This window comes from Caretta caretta, chromosome 19 (assembly GCF_965140235.1).
Source record: "Caretta caretta isolate rCarCar2 chromosome 19, rCarCar1.hap1, whole genome shotgun sequence".
Classification (NCBI taxonomy): domain Eukaryota; kingdom Metazoa; phylum Chordata; order Testudines; family Cheloniidae; genus Caretta; species Caretta caretta.
The window spans coordinates 9,185,979-9,202,525 of record NC_134224.1 but is presented as its reverse complement, the minus strand read 5'-3'; the positions used below and the strand labels follow the sequence as shown (position 1 = coordinate 9,202,525).

Genomic DNA, 16,547 nt, shown 5'->3' with positions numbered 1-16,547 from the left:
TCCTGGCTCCTAGATCTTATTAAATGTTGAATTCAACGCTCTGCAGCCCAATATGTAACCAAGGAATTATAACAAATCCAGAACAGATTGGACATCATAAAAATGGATTTTTAATTATAAGTCTATCGGATGAGATGACATAATGCTAAGGACGAGATTCCGGTTAGCTGAACCACGCATTTCAACAATTACAAAGGATTCTTTTAATATATATTTCAAAACAAGGCCCTATTTCAAACACCTGTGTTATGCAGATATGCACAATGCAGGCAGATCTCCTTTATCTATGTATTTGTAGTGCATCTGGATACCATGGTGACTGGCGCTCTAGAAATATATAGGTTTATATATACACAGACTAATGGCCCTTGACTGCATTCTGCATAGCTGAACACCATGCATTTGAAAAATGTTCTCCCTGAAAATTAACAGAGCTGCTTGTATTTATCACACCAGCTTTGCTCAAATAGAATGAACTTTAAGGCCTCACCTTGCTGGTTCTATACAACACAAGGGTGGGGCTCAGAGATTTTTGCAAATATAAGTCAGTCAGTTTTTTACATATGCACACACACTGCTACACAGAACACTTCACAGCAGGACACACAGACGAATGGTGAAACATGCTACTAAACTCAGCTGTGAATTTAATTCCCAGCTCTGCCACGGACTTCCTGTGTGAATCTGAGCAAGCCACTTAAGGCCAGATTTTCAGAAGAACATCCAAGCACCCAAATAGATGCTGAAGCTCTTCTGACAATCAGACCACCATGGTAGCAATTTTGTGCGGAGCTCTTTAGAAAGATCTGGCAGTGTCTCAGCACCTCAATTCCCAATCTGTCAAATGGGAATAACTATTGCTTCTTTTGTGTGTCTTTTCAGACTGTTTTACTTTTCAATGCACTTTCTCTCGCTGTGTACACATACAACACTTAGCACAAAAGAGCCCCAATTTTGGTTGAGTCCTAATCAGACATGCACGGCTGTGTTGGTGTTGCACTGAAAAGGTTTTAAAGGCATGAGTTGTGCACGATTGCAGTAGAGAAGCCAGGAGTGAGCAGATGTAGATCACTCCCACAAATGCCAATAAAACTATCATACAAGAACTGTGTGTATTTTTAATGCTTTCGTTGGAGACTATTTTTGAATTGTTTTTAAAAAAAATCTGTACTTTTTGTCTGCTCCACCTTGAAAGCTGATTATCTTCATTAGCATGAGTCCAACTGTACAGATCTTGAAGAAAATTAATTAACCATGACAAATGTTTGAAATGGGTCTAAAATAGCTTTTCTGTATAAGTAAATATGATTAAACTCAATTATCCCTCAAAGCTAGAGAAAGTGCTGTATCCCATTGCAAATGGAGGAGATTCCCAGCTCCTTTCCTCCTGTTTCTAGCCCTCAAGATGCATGAGCTATTGGGCCTTTAAACTAGTCACTGATGCTGGATTAAATATTGTCCATTTGCACTTCTGAACAGTAACTTCCTTCTGGGGAGGGGGCCACATTTTTATGGAAACAGCATTAAGGCTGGCGGGTTTCAACATAGCAGCAGCTCCTTGAAAGCTGCCTATGATTAGGGGTTTGTAATGCTACAAGTTGTCCTGAGGGCGATAGATAATGGGCAGAATGCAGCTGAAAAGGGCAGAGGTGCAAAATAAATGTAATTTATCATATGGATACTACCACTATATATGGGAGACACGTTTGAAATTCGTCATGCACATATGCAGCAATATATAGTTACCTGCATCGATAGTAAGCTTCAAACAAGAGTCTACATTTGCTTCCGTTGCTTTAAAAGAAAGCTTCTGAATATACCGTGGGAAGCAGTTTTTAAATAAGTATATAGCCGCATTCATAAAGGAAAATGTACTTATAACAAAAATATAATCCATACACAAATCAAGGCACGTGTGCATGCCTGTACTGAATTTGACACTCCATCACATCGAAAGTTTCCGAGAAATAAAATTTTGAGATGCCTGTTTAAAAAAAGAAGGGAGTTTTAAAAATATTTTAGCTATTGAATAAATGTTCATGTTTCACATTTTAATCAGAGTGTCTCGTCTACCATAGGTGTCATGGGCCCTCTTGTGGTTATTTCTGCAAAAAGTACATTTCCTTTCTGCAAAAAGTACATTTCCAGTAAAATCCCAGGTTGTTTTCATGATAATCGGAGATAGATACGAATTGCTAGATTTAGATCCCAGATCCAAATTTACTCCAAGTTCAGAGATGTTCAGATCTGGGGTTTTGGTTTGCGCTAATCTCAGATAGCCAACTACTACTACTGAGCGCTTCTCTAACATTTTTCATCGGAAAATCTCAGTGTTTTACAGACAACTAAGCCTCACAATACCCCAATAAGGTAGAGCAGTGTTAGACTCATTTTACAGATAGGGAAACTGAAGCAGAGAGTTTAAGTGACCTGACCTAGGACTCACAGGGAGTCAGAAGGGAACACAGGAGTCCTGAATCCCCACAGTTGGCTATAACCACTAGGCAAACAGTCCTTTAGTATCAAGATCAGTTTCAACTTTTCCCAAAAGCAGTGACTCTAAAACACAGAGTACAAAACCAAACATTAAAAAGACGTCTCCTTTTCCTCCTTCCGTCTTCGAAAATGTGTGTGGGTCCAACTGGACAGGAGAGCTCACTGAAGCGAAATCTACAGGTAAATTTATCCTGCTCTTACTTCTGCTTAGTCTTGACCCTTCAAGATTGGGTAAGCAATTAGATATTGGTTGGGATTAAGTCCAAGTAGAATACCCTTCCTTCCCACTGAAATAATCTACCAATTCCCACGGAAGAAACAGTTTGAGTAAAAGTATTAGAGTTCCATACTGTAGCTGTATGCTCTAAATGTTAAATGTTCGCTGGATGTATCAACATTTTCTGAAAGCAGAAATCTTTCTTTACTAATGGGAATAAGTCTCTGTAAGGTGTCCTACCTAGTCAATTTGGTAAACTCTTTGATATCTGCAATTACAAGCAGACTTTAAAAGTCTTTTAATGCTAAAATTGCGTGCAACCATTCTATATTGCATTAATTCTTTTGGAGGAGAATCTAAGCAGAAACAAAGCTATTTAGAAGGAATTATAGATCAGCAAATGCTTGGAAAATTAAGATGCACCTGAAGAGTCTAAAAAAAATTAGGAAGACTGCCTGAAAGAGCATAAAGAGATCGATTGTTTAATTAAGATTATTGAAAATTAGGACACAGTAGCAAATATGGTAGAAAATACAGTCCAGTTTAAGCCAGCAATTATAAAAAGAATGGGAGGTTTTGAAAGTGCTAATTAATGTACTTGTAAGAATCCCTTTGCTTCGTTATGGTGTCGAAGGAGATGATCTGGTGAATTTGAAAGACTTCCCAGACATTTGCCATAGGAAACATAATCACTGGATTTTGTCCCAATGGCCTGCCAGACATTTTCCATAAGAACCACCAGAATGGGACTTTGTCCCAATAGACAGATACTCAGGAGAAAGCACAAGAGAATTAATCTGGATCTTTCTGTGAGACCAAGGCAGTTGATCATGTCAAAGTTGGTTTGTTGGGTAAGAAAGAGATGTTTATTAGACAACAGAGGCTTAGGTTTATACTTCAGGGGTACTACATGAAAACCTGAATTCATGGTAAAAAACAAATTAATATTCTTGGAGCATTTCCAGATACCTAAAGGGAAAAGAAAGCATCTAGCTCCCTGAAACTTTTATTTTGTGTAACAGAGCCATCATTATCCAAACCCAGATAAATTCTAAGGGAAATAACTGCATTTTAATTATACAAGGATCGTAGACCCAATTTAAAGAGAAAAGGAATTTTCTGTAAGCAGTAATGAGGATTTACTGAACATGACAACATGCCCCTATAACTGAGCCCAAATGCTGCACACACGGAAAATTATATATAAATGAGCCACTTAACTTCCAATTTGATTGGATTGAGTTCTCTCCTCCCCCCCCCCCCTTATGAGAAATGATTTGCTTGAATGCTTTTGCGGCATTGCTACAGCATATTATAGCAGCTCTGATTCAATTAAGATATAAGACATCTCAGATTCCCTTTTTGTAATCTATTATACATTAATTCGTATTGCAATTTGCGTAAGTTCTCTCTCTCTCTTTTTTTGGCTTTGATTCTAGAAATACTAATAAAAAGCAAGTGCAGTCAAAAGAAAAGAGCAGCTTTCTCTCCCACGCACTTGGCAAGAAGCACTTCTATGTGATAAACTCTGACACCGTTTTGATAATGAACTTCATGACTATGACTAGCAGGTATGAACCTACTGCTGAAGGTATGAAGCTACGTGCTGCCAGACTATCCCACTGAAATGCTGGCAGTATGCAAGCCCCCATGGGCGATGTCAAATGAGGTGGGTTTTTTGGGTGTAAGAACCTCTTCCACCCCATAGTGGCTCCCTATAAAGTTTAAGGGTCTTAGTCCTCATCTTGGAAAGTCTCATTCTCCATGGCAATCAAAATAAATAATAAAAGATGCTACAGTATTGGGTACAGGAACCTTGGATTAAACTCTGAGGCCAGTGGAAGGCCTTCTGTGGAACTCCTTACTAATTGAGATCTGAATGAGCCCAACTCTCGTCACCTTGAAGCAAAAAGCCCCATCTCTGCAAACACCTTTCACCAACAGTGGCAAATATAGGACAGCCAGCTGCCAGAGATGGCCAACTACAATCCCATTGAAGAAAGCAGTTTAATGAGGAATGGTTGGAGGGTATGGTCCTTTTGGCTTTAAAAACTGTCTTATACCTAGATATTAATGTGATTGGCCCCTTAGAATTGCCCAGATCAAGTGTCAGAGACTAAGCAACTTTCCAACCTGCTCTGACCATCAGAAGAAACATCAGTTTTTTAACATTAAATATTTTCATGAGGTACCGACATTAAGTTGGGTAGAAGTTTGCTTACAGCCACACATGGAAGTTCCATACTGCCGGGTTCACAAATTAAGTCCCATTTTCAGCGGCCCATAAATGGTGGCTCAGCTGAATCAACAGCTTTTATTCCTCAAACTCCTCAAGGTTAGCTGTTTAAGGCAGTAAGCCGGAATTCATTATGTCTGGCTCCAGAAAAAGAGTTTTAAAAAGGGAGCTATAATTTATCCTAATAAAATTAGTGCAATGGCATCTATGAATCAAGGAGGATAATTTCTTTCAAAACGCAGTATAAAATTATGTATTTTGTTCAGATTTCATTTAAAAATTCAATCAATGAGGTGCTCATCCAGTCCTGAAGTACTTAATTAAATGTTACAAATAAGGTTGATAGTGATTCTTTCTTCACATGATTTGGTTTCCAAGTACAGGTAAAGTTTTGTTTGGAAGTGGTTAGTGGTTTCAGGAGAAATATTACATTTTACTTTAGCAGATCTCTTTAGATTTATTTACCAAGTGCTATTTCCGACTGATTTGTTAGAATCTAAGCCCCTTCTCTAGTCTTAGTTTCTTAAATCCACTGCACATTAGTCTTACAAATACCATTTATGATCAACCATTAAGATATTCTCCATTTCAAGCAGTTAAATATTTACAGCTCAAAGGTTGGTCAATATAAATTTTGACGGTTTAAATGAACTCATTCCACTCATACCACTTATCTTGGTTAAATGATATAGCTGGCAGACTTCCGCAAACAATTTCACCTTTAAGTAATTATTTTAAATTGGAACAACGCAAATTATCCTTCCCAATCATCCAGAGGGAGATAGTGGAGAATCCATCTTCCACTGCAGCGCAATGTGATTTTTATCACCACAAGTTTACCTAAAGTATATTTATAAACTTCTTTTCTTTGCACACTTTCACAGAAAAAGCCCTAAAGGAATGAGACATCCCCTGTCATATGAAAAGGAAAATGGATCAGAATCTCCTCCAGGAATAAGGGGGGTATATTGGCATTGCAGAATGTAAAGGACCAAGGCAAGTATCTCTGAGGAGACCTAACTGCTGAGAATCAAAATGGGACCAAGAGCGGGAGCTCAAAGTTTGAGGGGCCTAAAAAGAATTTCCAAACTAGGATCACCTACCACAGCAGCCAAAACGAGAAGATGTACTAGACAGACAGCTGGCTTTCCTAAAAGAAACTAACAAAGGCAGATGAAGAGGTCTCAATATAGAAGAAGCGAGCCTATGGGTGAAAGCAACTGAAGATCCAGTAGCAAAGGACTCCCCTCAAGCAGATATAGCCAGAAGCTGGGGGGTTGGTTCTCTTTCATATCTTGTACTAGACAAGGACGATGATTATACTTCAAAGTTTTCTCCATGTGTCTGATGTCAGAGAAGGAAAAGGACTATAACAGCAATGGGTTGGATCTGCCACCCAACCTCACAGAACATGTTGTTTTGATTCTAAAGAGATAACGGTAAAAAAGCCTCCACACACAGAAACGATATGCTGGGTTTATATGGCCTATCAGGATATAAGAAACTTATGGTCTTCTTTCTGCTTTATAACAGTGAAGTCATACTGCACAGATGAATTCTTACCTGGAGTAGCAGAGAAATAATGTGCAAAAAGATTAGTTACCAATTTTAGATAACTCTTTAAACAAAATGAACCTGTCATATCCGGCTAATCAGGTCAGTCAAAAAGGCAAAGTTTGTTTGTTTTTTTTATCTGCAAGAAAATGTTTATTCTTTGTAAACCCCACAGAAAAAATAATGCAGCCAAGACCAAGTATTTAACGAAAGTAGTGCCAGAAAGGCAGCAAAATGGGGGAACCTCAACACAAAAAGTCAGTGACAATATTTCATGTTTTGCACAAAGATGAAAAACCTATGACATTTCTGAGTAACACTTTCATGGTGACAATTACACAAGATGATTCAAAAATGCAAATGACAGCAACATGCACACCTGGCTAAAGCTAGAAGTTTTATCCCAAAAGAATAACTGTGATTAAAATGATGAATCTTTAATACTTCTATTTGATTGATTTTCTTGTCCTACTTCATTTTTTAAATGAGGCATACATGCCAATTAACATGAAACCTTTAATTTTTTTTTTAAAAGAAGAACTTTGTCCTTCCAGAGTCCACTGCAGGTTTGCAAAATCATAATGTTTGGTTTGTAATTTTGCTAGTTTCCAATACAATTTTGCTTCCCCCCTTCCCCACCCCAATCTTAAACCCTTCAGAAGTTGCCAGTGCAAGCACTTTCTACCAATGTATAATATACATTTTTACTGAAATCTTTGTGCAATTTATGAGTTGCTTTTAAAAACTCTTTAAAACTCCTTGGCACAACAGCTGAGAAATATTCAACTCCATTTAAATTGTCAAATACAAGATGTTGTAAATATAAATCACAGCTGAATAAAATTAAAAAAACCCCAGAACTGCAGATTTATTAGCCAGCTTTGCAGTCTCTTGTATACAATACATTGCACAATTCTGCCTTCACAATAACGCTTCCTGTATTAATATTGTGCCTTCTCAGATGTATTATAATCAAGGCAAGTTACAGAACACTGCTGATTTTGTATCAAAATAAACAGAAGATGTAACCATGGTTTTTAATGAACATCCAAATTACCATGAACAATTTGCAGTAGACTCTGTAATGAGCTTGATATATATATATATATATATATATGCTAGATGACAGTGAAGGGGGAAAAATAGTTTAACTATCAAGTTTCCTCTTGAAATGTCTTCTCCCAAGGCACTGTGAACAAGACTGTTAGCAATTCTCAATGACTAAAAACACCAATGGGAATATTTATATTTCACACAACAACCACCGTCACATCATCTATTCTCATTACTTATTCTTTCCCTTAAATGATGCCCCTTAAATGTGTTTGGTCCTTTGAGGGGTAATCAAATTATTTTCTGCAACATGACATACCTTTATTTAATACATCTATAAATCAAAGCTTTGTTAGATTATTTAACCCTTTCACTCTAAAAACTAAAGAATTTTCATCATTATCCCTTCTGACTCTGATTTGCAATTTTAGCTTGATTATTAAAAAAAAGAAAGGGTTCAGAATCAAGCAAAGCCCTGTGTTTTTCAAGAGGAAACCATGCAAGAGTACATAAAAAGGCAAAATCGGCTACTTGAAAACCAAGAGTTGTTTTTAATGCATTGGCCAAGAAAAATAAATTGCAAAGTTCTGTGAGGTTTTCTAAAAATTTACAAGAAAAAACAATGGGCAGTTCTAGTCAAATATTGATGTTCTTTTTTCCCCCTTTCTGTTTTAAATGACAAATACAGTCTCACACAATACAATTTCATCTTGACTGCAAGAGATACTCCTGTGCGATGCCTTCAGTTTGACAAAATTGTTGGGCAAAAAGAAAGTTGGCATTCATTTTTTCAAGGGTTGATAAACGGAGGCATTGGGATCAAGTCCAGAAGGGCTGGTCTCCACAAATTTGGAAGAGTAATGTGGGGAAACAGGACTCAGGGTGCTGGTGGCTGCATTGTATGTTATGCTGGGCATCACTGCCATAACTTCTGCTATCCTCTGTTTTAGGTCCTTGATTTCCTGGTCTTTTTGAATGATTTGCCCTGGAACAGCAAAGAGTGTCACTTAGAACAAGCAGCACATTTTCATCCACCACTGGCAGCCCGCAGACGATAGTTTGAGAAAAGCGGAGAGAGAAACTGACCAAGCAAAACAGCCAAAGGAAATTCAGGGTTCTAACACCATCTTGGCAATCCACAAAGACTGGTTTATTAAAATTGAACAAAAGTTAATGTCGATTTGTACTCCTCCATAACGACGGTCAGAGTTTAAACTATTAGAATTCAGTAGCAGAAAATCTTTCAGCACAACGTTATCATCTGGATGTCCACACTTCCTCAGTTTGCCCTTCACTAGCACCCAGATGGAGCAAGAAACGTGAAGGGACTGGTTTTTCTATTTTAAGTGTAGAATATGTTTATGCATCCTTGCAAGACCATTCTGACTATTTATAAGCCCAGGCAAAAAATAACCCCACAATGACTGAAACCTAACAAGTATCTACCTTACTAGTATTAAAAAATAAAAAATAAAAAAAAAATGCAGCAGGCAAGTTAACTTCCACAAGGCTGCTCTGATGAATATTAAATGGAAAATCCAATGCATTTTTCTTCTTTGTTTGCACAGCAGAGACAAGTAGCTATTAGCACAGGTCTGGGAATGGGCTGGTTAGTTAATGTTTTGCTCCCTCTTCTGGCTGCAGTGGCAGACTACAACAGTGCACGCATCCTAAAAACAGTCTCTGTTCTTTCCCACTCCTCGAAGATATCATGGTGGGTTTTTTTCTTCTTTTTAAATAACTAGAGAATATTTGCCACACAGTTATTAAAATATTATGGTAATTAAGATGTGAGAACTGGGTATTAAAGTATTTGACAAAATTCCTTTTACACTTTCTAATTTTTTTATGAGAGACAAGGTGGGTGAGCTATCTTTCATCGGACCATCTTCTGTTCTTGAGAGAGACACGCTTTCGAGCCACAACGAGCTCTTCATCAGGTTTGGGTAATGACTTCTTTCCCAGACCTGAAGAAGAGCTCTGTGTGGCTCGAAAGCTCGTCTCTCTCCCCAATGGAAGTTGCTCCAATAAAAGATATGAGCTCACCCACCTTGTCTCTCTAGTATCCTGGGACTGACACGACTACGACTACAACTATAGTGCAAATAACATTTTTGAAGCTTTTTGTTGCTCTGGTTAGAGAGAGATTTCTGCAGTATGAGGAACATATGCATTCAGATATAACTAACACACACCAACAGAGGACTTTATTGTCTTTGATTCAACAGTAGGGGGAAATGAGGTGAATCCTCTAGGCCATCTAATTCATCCCTACAGATAGGACAGGGTAATCCCTACAGTATATTTTCTACTGTTTCAGTTAATAGTAGTAGGTGAATAAAACTACTGTACTTTACCTTGGGCTATCTCAAGCTGCCGTTTTGCATCTCCTAATGCAGAGAACAGATCCAACTTAATTCTTGTCTCTGCACTCAGGCTGTTCTCTAAGTGCTGTGTTTTATCTTGCATGGCTGAAAGTGCTGACATTAACACCTCAGTATCCTTCTCATTTTCCTTGTATTTCCGCAGTTCCTGAAGAAGTAATTAAGACAAAAACGTAAGTCATGTGGACTTTAAGCATGAGATGTATAGACAGATCTTTCTTTTTTCCCCCTTAGCACACCACTGGGCCTAATATGCTGTCAAATGGTAGTTAATTATTGCATGTGATATTATAGTACCCTTAATTACACGTGGCTTTGTACAAGTGAATAAGAATACTGTACAAACATAATGCAATGATGTGAGAAAAACCCATTTACTCTCCCCACCCAGCCCCTCAGCTCTATGTTACTGCAACCTTTGCTCTCTCTGGAGCTCATCACCAGCCTTGGAGTGCCAGCTGGGGAAGTAGGAGTTGCTCACTGTGGAACATGAACTACTGCGGTTTGGGATGAGGAAACAGAACCCCCAAAATTGAATTTTATATAAAGAACTTTAGATTGCTAGCTGAACTGATGTAGATAAATGGACAACAAAAGATCTGCTCCCACTGTATACCGTTTAAAACGGTGGTTCTCAACCAGGGATACATGTACCCCTGAGGGCACAAAGAGGTCTTCCAGGGGGTACATCAACTAGCCATTTGCCTAGTTTTAAAACTGACTAGCAAAGTCAGTACAAACTAAAATTTTATACAGACAATAACTTATTTATACTGCTCTGTATACTATACACTGAAATGTAAGTACAATATTTATATTCCAATTGGTTTATTTTATAATTATATGGTAAAAATAAGAAGGTAAGCAATTTTTCCATAATAGCGTGCTGTGACACTTTTGTATTTTTACGTCTGATTTTGTAAGTAGGTTGTTTTTAAGCGAGGTGAAATTTTGGGGTATAAGACAAATCAGACTCCTGAAAGGGGTACAGTAGTCTGAAAAGGTTGAAACCTATGGTTTAAAGTGACAATGAGTAAATGTGACACACTGAGCTATTACAGTTGCTCAGGAAGAACCAAGAGGTAACCACACTTCTAAATTCACCTGGGAACTGTTCTGGGCTTTCTAACTATTTCACAAATCCAGAACTCCATTAAAAGAAAAAAATAATTACTTTGCACAGAGACAACCAACCAATAAGGCTGGAAATACAAATATAAATATTTCACAATTAAAAAAAAGAAATATTAAAAACTAGTATTTTTAAACAGAGAAATGTGTAAAACAAAATATGGAGAAAGGCTCTGCAGAAAAGGTATTAACGCGACAACAAAACTTACATAAAAGTAACAGTTTGAAAAACGCAAAAAAAACAAACAAACCCCAGTCATGATTGGTAATGACTGCTTATTTTCCAAAACAAACATTCTTGTAAAACAGACTGTGCTTGGTTTTCAGAATACCTATTTTGGCAATCCGATGGAAAGCTGGGATGTATGTGCTATTTGTAAAAAGTTCACAGTCAGATCATGAAGATTAAAAAACATGTCAGAAGACAGTACACAGTAAAAAAATATCCCCATCTCAAAGTTAAGGATCTGACAAACAAATTCTCAGTTCAATATCTGACTGTGCCCTTAGAAGCATGTGTTTTAAAGGGGAAAAAAAAATCTCACTCATTTGAACTTTTTTACCCACTTTTGTTACAAGCAAGATAAGTGTGTGTAACAAAAATTAAAGAAAACAATATTATTTCAGTTTTACTTCGGCTGTACTGTGTCTAATCAGTTTCTGTTTGTGTGGGACTTTCAAGCAGCAACAGGGGAGAGGAAAACATAAATAATGGGAAACCATTGACTGCAAAACAACAGAAATACCAGGTAGGTTCAGGGAGAGATGTAGCCTCAGACTCTGCTTTCAAAGTTTTTTAAAACTGAGTTGATTTCAATCTGTTCCTTCCAACTTTTCCACTTTTACCAAACATTATTTAATCGTAGTAAGAACCTTATTCCTTATCAGGGAAGAGGAATCTTACAAGGGCTTCTGGGCTGGCAACGTGTTCCTAGATAGGGGCATGCAGGGTTAGAATTTTGAGTTAACTTATCTGGATCAGCTGGTTTAGGGGAAAAAAAAACCTACAAGTAAACAACAAGGTGGTGAGGAGGTAAGAAACTATTAATTTTCCTCACCCCAAAACCCTAATGTTAGACGTGCACAACACATCTGAAGGGCTCAATTGTGCAAGATGCCGAAAGTCTCCTAGGAAGGTCCACCAATTTAACTGAGCGTGGAAGCACTCAACAGATTGCAGGTCTGAGCCCTGAGTGCCTTCTTATTACCTGAACTTTCATTTCTAGTTCTCGTATCTGGTCTTCTTTCAGCTTTATATCAATTGTTAGCTTCTTGCATTCTGTCTCCAGCTCTCTGATACGATTCCGTAAAGTTTCAGTGCATTCTCCTCTGTGAAGAAAGTGTTATCAGAAAAGAGAGTGAAACAAAAATGACTTCTATTATTGTCCCTGAAAGGTTCAGATCAGCCAAGTTACTGTGAATATTCCTGAATAAAATGAGAAAGGAGAATAATATTTTTTTTAAATGAGAGAATTTCCCTTGTGAAGTTAAGACAAAAGGATGCAAAAACATTACCCAAGGTTATGCCTTAAACATTAGGAAGTTTGGGACATTTGTGAGCCATGTAGAAATGAAAAAGCAGGAATTAGTATTTCAGATATTTGGGGGCTCAATGGATTAAAGCCATCCTATGTTTATGCAGTGCCTTTCATTTTGAAGAATCCCAAAATGCTTTCCAACTATTTATCTATAGCATCACCAAAATGCAGCCACCTCTGGAATGGAGAGTGGTAACCAGCCAGAGCATGGCACCTTGGGTACAACAGTGGAGGTCTGAGATAGAGAAGAAATTTTTGTCAAGGTTGCTGGATCAAACCTTGATTCATAGAAAAAGAACTTTAGTGTCTTTAATATCCATGCAGAACAACAGGTAGGGCCTTTGTTTTTTAGGTATGCACATAACACAAATAGTACAATGACTCTGCATGAACCTGATCAATGTAAAGCATATACATTACCAGGATTCACCATCTCGTGAATTTACTATAGCTGGGTGCTAAGACTCAACACCTAGAACTACATGAGGAAACATTTCCTACTTCCTCCCACTGCTTTTATGCAAAAAAATTACATAAACTAAGATTCGATACCATGACAGATATTTGATTCCCCTCCCACCAAAAAACCGAAGTCAGCTCCCTGGAAATTCCCCCTTTATGTAGAAAAGAAGAAAGGCACGTCAGTGGCAATAGCTATAACTCAGCTATATTCTACAATATCTTTAACAGGGCTCGTTTTCAAGCCCCCTTAGATATTTTGATTAATTCTCTAGAATCATGAAAAATGTAGACTTTAAAAGTTGTTTCCTAGTATGGGTGAAGAAAAATTACACAGAGGATGCTAATATAACTGCTTTGTCTTCAAATTTTATTTCACCCATTAAAACGTTAGCTTTGTGTTAGGGATGAAAGTCTAAGTTACTGTGAGAAAGATTTTTATTATACCCATTTTCATATGCTTATTCAGCACACAAAGTAATTTATTTCTAGACACTTGAATTCACTAAGACATGTCTACTGGATAGTTACCAGAATGATAAAAAACACAGTTGCTGAAATGTATGATTCTGTTTTATGGTACAAACTAATAATTTTGTACTAATGGGTCATGTCAGTACCAGAAATTTAAATTAAAGCAAAATTCCCCTTGTGGAGTTCCCCAGATTTGCCTTTTGCCTCTAAAAAGTCTCTTGTATCAATGATCTTTCAGGTATACCCAGTTGCCCTGAAGCACTTCATTAACTTCAAGATTCTCCTTGCAGGTAGTCTGGTAGACCAGGTGGCTGCTCTCAGAGATGCTATCAATACCATTTCATGGCAGCAAATGGTTATATGATACTGTCAGCATCTCCCTTGACAACATAATCCAGTGCTGAGCACATAAATCTTCAGTGGGCCCTACAGGATCTGACCCTTAGGGACTAAGTGCGATATCTCAGTGACTCACTCAATTGTCTCCAACCCAGAGACCAGAAGTCCCAAGTGATCAAAGATTTACTTTTAGCTCATCTCAAAGAATCTGCCAATATACTACCACTTCTTTCCTCCCCCTCATCCATCCCTACATGATAGATTACAACAACACATTTTCTATATTTTAAGTGAAGATGGAGTAGGCCATGCAATTACAGTCAATTGCTTTGGCAATTACCCTATTCACACCAAACTTTTCTTGGACATTTAGCAAGCTAGAGGCCAGCTTCAATTTAGCAAGATAGTTCTTCAAAAAACGAATGAGAGCACAAGTAGAGCACCACTGAACCTCTGACCAACGGTGCTTTCTTGAATGTGTGCAACGAGTCCCTTTGTGGTTTTTTTACCTTCAGAAAAAAAGCAATTTCCCATTAAATACTCTATTAACATTTGCCAAAGGTCAATATGTAAATTACTTTTTACATACAAACCAAGCTCATGCAAGAGTTATAGTAAGATAGTACTCTGCACACCTAAGATCAAAATAAGTGAAAACATAGTGGGATTTACGTAAAATATTTTAATTATTTTCAGAATCAATTTACAAAAACAAATATTCTTCCTTTCATAAACTATATAAATCCTAAAACAAAAGAAGTTCTCTTCAAACAAAGAAAATATAGTGATAAGCTAGCAAGTTTGTTATGGTTTGCAACTTAAAGGGGCACCACCAACAAGAAATCTGGTCTATTTAATAATAGCTAAAAAAGTCAGTTTTTACATCCGTCATCACACATCCCATGCCAAGTCACCTGGCCATTTTCTCTCACATCACATTTTCCTATTTTTAATCATGTATTTCTCTTCCCTTTTGCTTTGTGAAAGGGCCCACAACTGACAGGGCAAACTGTATATTCAGAGGAAACTGTAAAAATGCTCACACGGAAGTGCAGTTTAATGCACCATATAAACAAAATGAATAAATCAGGGAAAATATTTTGCCCTTTCATCTTGCAACTGTAGGAATCTTTGGCCCCAATCTTGCAAGTTGCTCTACATGGGTGGACCCCTGTGCCTACATAGAGCCTCACTGATTTTAGGCTCCATGTATTTGCACGGATCTGCTGTGCAAACCAGTTGCAGGACTGGGGCCTTAGATATTACTTTTAACTTTAGCCACTGCTGAAAAAAAAGCACACAAAGTGAGATCTTTAAGTTGATGGTGTCCCTTTAATATCTGACTCTCTCTCTCTATCAAAGGACATCTTGCTTTTGTGCGTGGAATAATCTAAAGCCTTTTCAGTTTCTTCAATCCCAAAGAAAAGCCTATTAAAGCAAAAGGTAGGGCAGGTCTACACTACGAGGCTAAGTCAACTTAAGTTACACAACTCCAGCTACGTGAATAACGTAGTTGGATTTGACGTACCTTAGGTTGAACTATTGTGGTGTCTACATTGCGCTGGGTCGACGGGAGAAACTCTCCCATTGATAGGCTGACCAGATAGCAAGTGTCAAAAATCGGGACAGGAGGTGGAGGGTAATAGGTGCCTATGTGAGAAAAAGACCCAAAAATCGGGACATCTGGTCACCTTACCCATTGATTTAACTATGCTTCTCATTCCGGTGGAGTATCGGAGTCGACGGGAGAGCAATCTGCAGTCGATTCAGCGGGTCTTCACTAGACCCACTAAAATTGACCCCCGATGGATCAATCGCTGCAGCGTCGATCCACAGTAAGCGGAGACAAGCCCAGAGAATAAAATAGAGGTAAGTACCTGGTAGCAGCAGCAAATGCAACAGCACGTGCAGCAGTTGCTTCTTCCAACTTCTTTCTTTTCTTTTCCTCCATCAACTGTTTTTCTACAAAGGCTCGTGCCTCTTGCTCTGCTTTCAGTTTTTTCTCCAACTGGCTGATGGTTTGCTTGTCTTTTTGTTTCATTTGTACAGCATTATGTAATCTGAGGAATAATAGGTATATGCTTTGTTAATAGCTTCTGATACTGAAGATTCACAAGGCAACAGCACAATGCTGAGAACTGTCTCCATAGTCTCTGCAGCAGTATACATTGGGCCCTATCTTAGGAGGTGCTGTGTGTCTATTGGCAATCCTGCGCATTCTAAACTCCTATTGGCAGGAGTGCTGGAATAATTTTAATAGTGGGTGTGCTGAAAGCAGAAACCATGTACTTGGTTACCATGTACATTGGTTGTTATTACTACTTCAATAAAAGGGGTGCTGCCACCATTCTTGTCAATGACAAAACTCCCATTGGCTTGAATAGATGCATGATTGGCCCCAATGATACCAGTACGAAAAGGTACTGTGTTTGATTTCATCACCACTGGAAAAAACAGGAGAATTCTTATTTGACAAATAAAGATAATATCTGTATGGAAAAGCTTTCAGACTTCTACGAGGCTACTACAAAAGAGGAAGTAAAATGAGTTGTATGACCTTTAAAGCAATCTCTTAAGACATTTCTGTACATATATTTTCAATGTCACTTCAAAAGTGTAAATGGTGAAGGCAAAATAAAGCTCTTTAATTCTTTGGAAAACTCATG

At 37.9% G+C, this 16,547-nt stretch overlaps 1 protein-coding gene across 1 annotated transcript in view; it reads right to left on the bottom strand.

The window, feature by feature from the left end:
• Positions 1-6,624: 6,624 nt before the first annotated feature.
• MACO1 (macoilin 1) overlaps positions 6,625-16,547 on the bottom strand; it is a 55,183-nt gene continuing 45,260 nt past the window's right edge. The window contains exons 8-11 of the mRNA XM_048825998.2: positions 15,759-15,941; positions 12,280-12,400; positions 9,914-10,088; positions 6,625-8,541 (exon numbers count right to left, since the gene is read on the bottom strand). Coding sequence (XP_048681955.1) covers positions 8,339-8,541; positions 9,914-10,088; positions 12,280-12,400; positions 15,759-15,941 — 682 coding nt within the window. The 3' untranslated portion in view covers positions 6,625-8,338. The remainder of the gene's footprint in view (positions 8,542-9,913; positions 10,089-12,279; positions 12,401-15,758; positions 15,942-16,547) is intronic.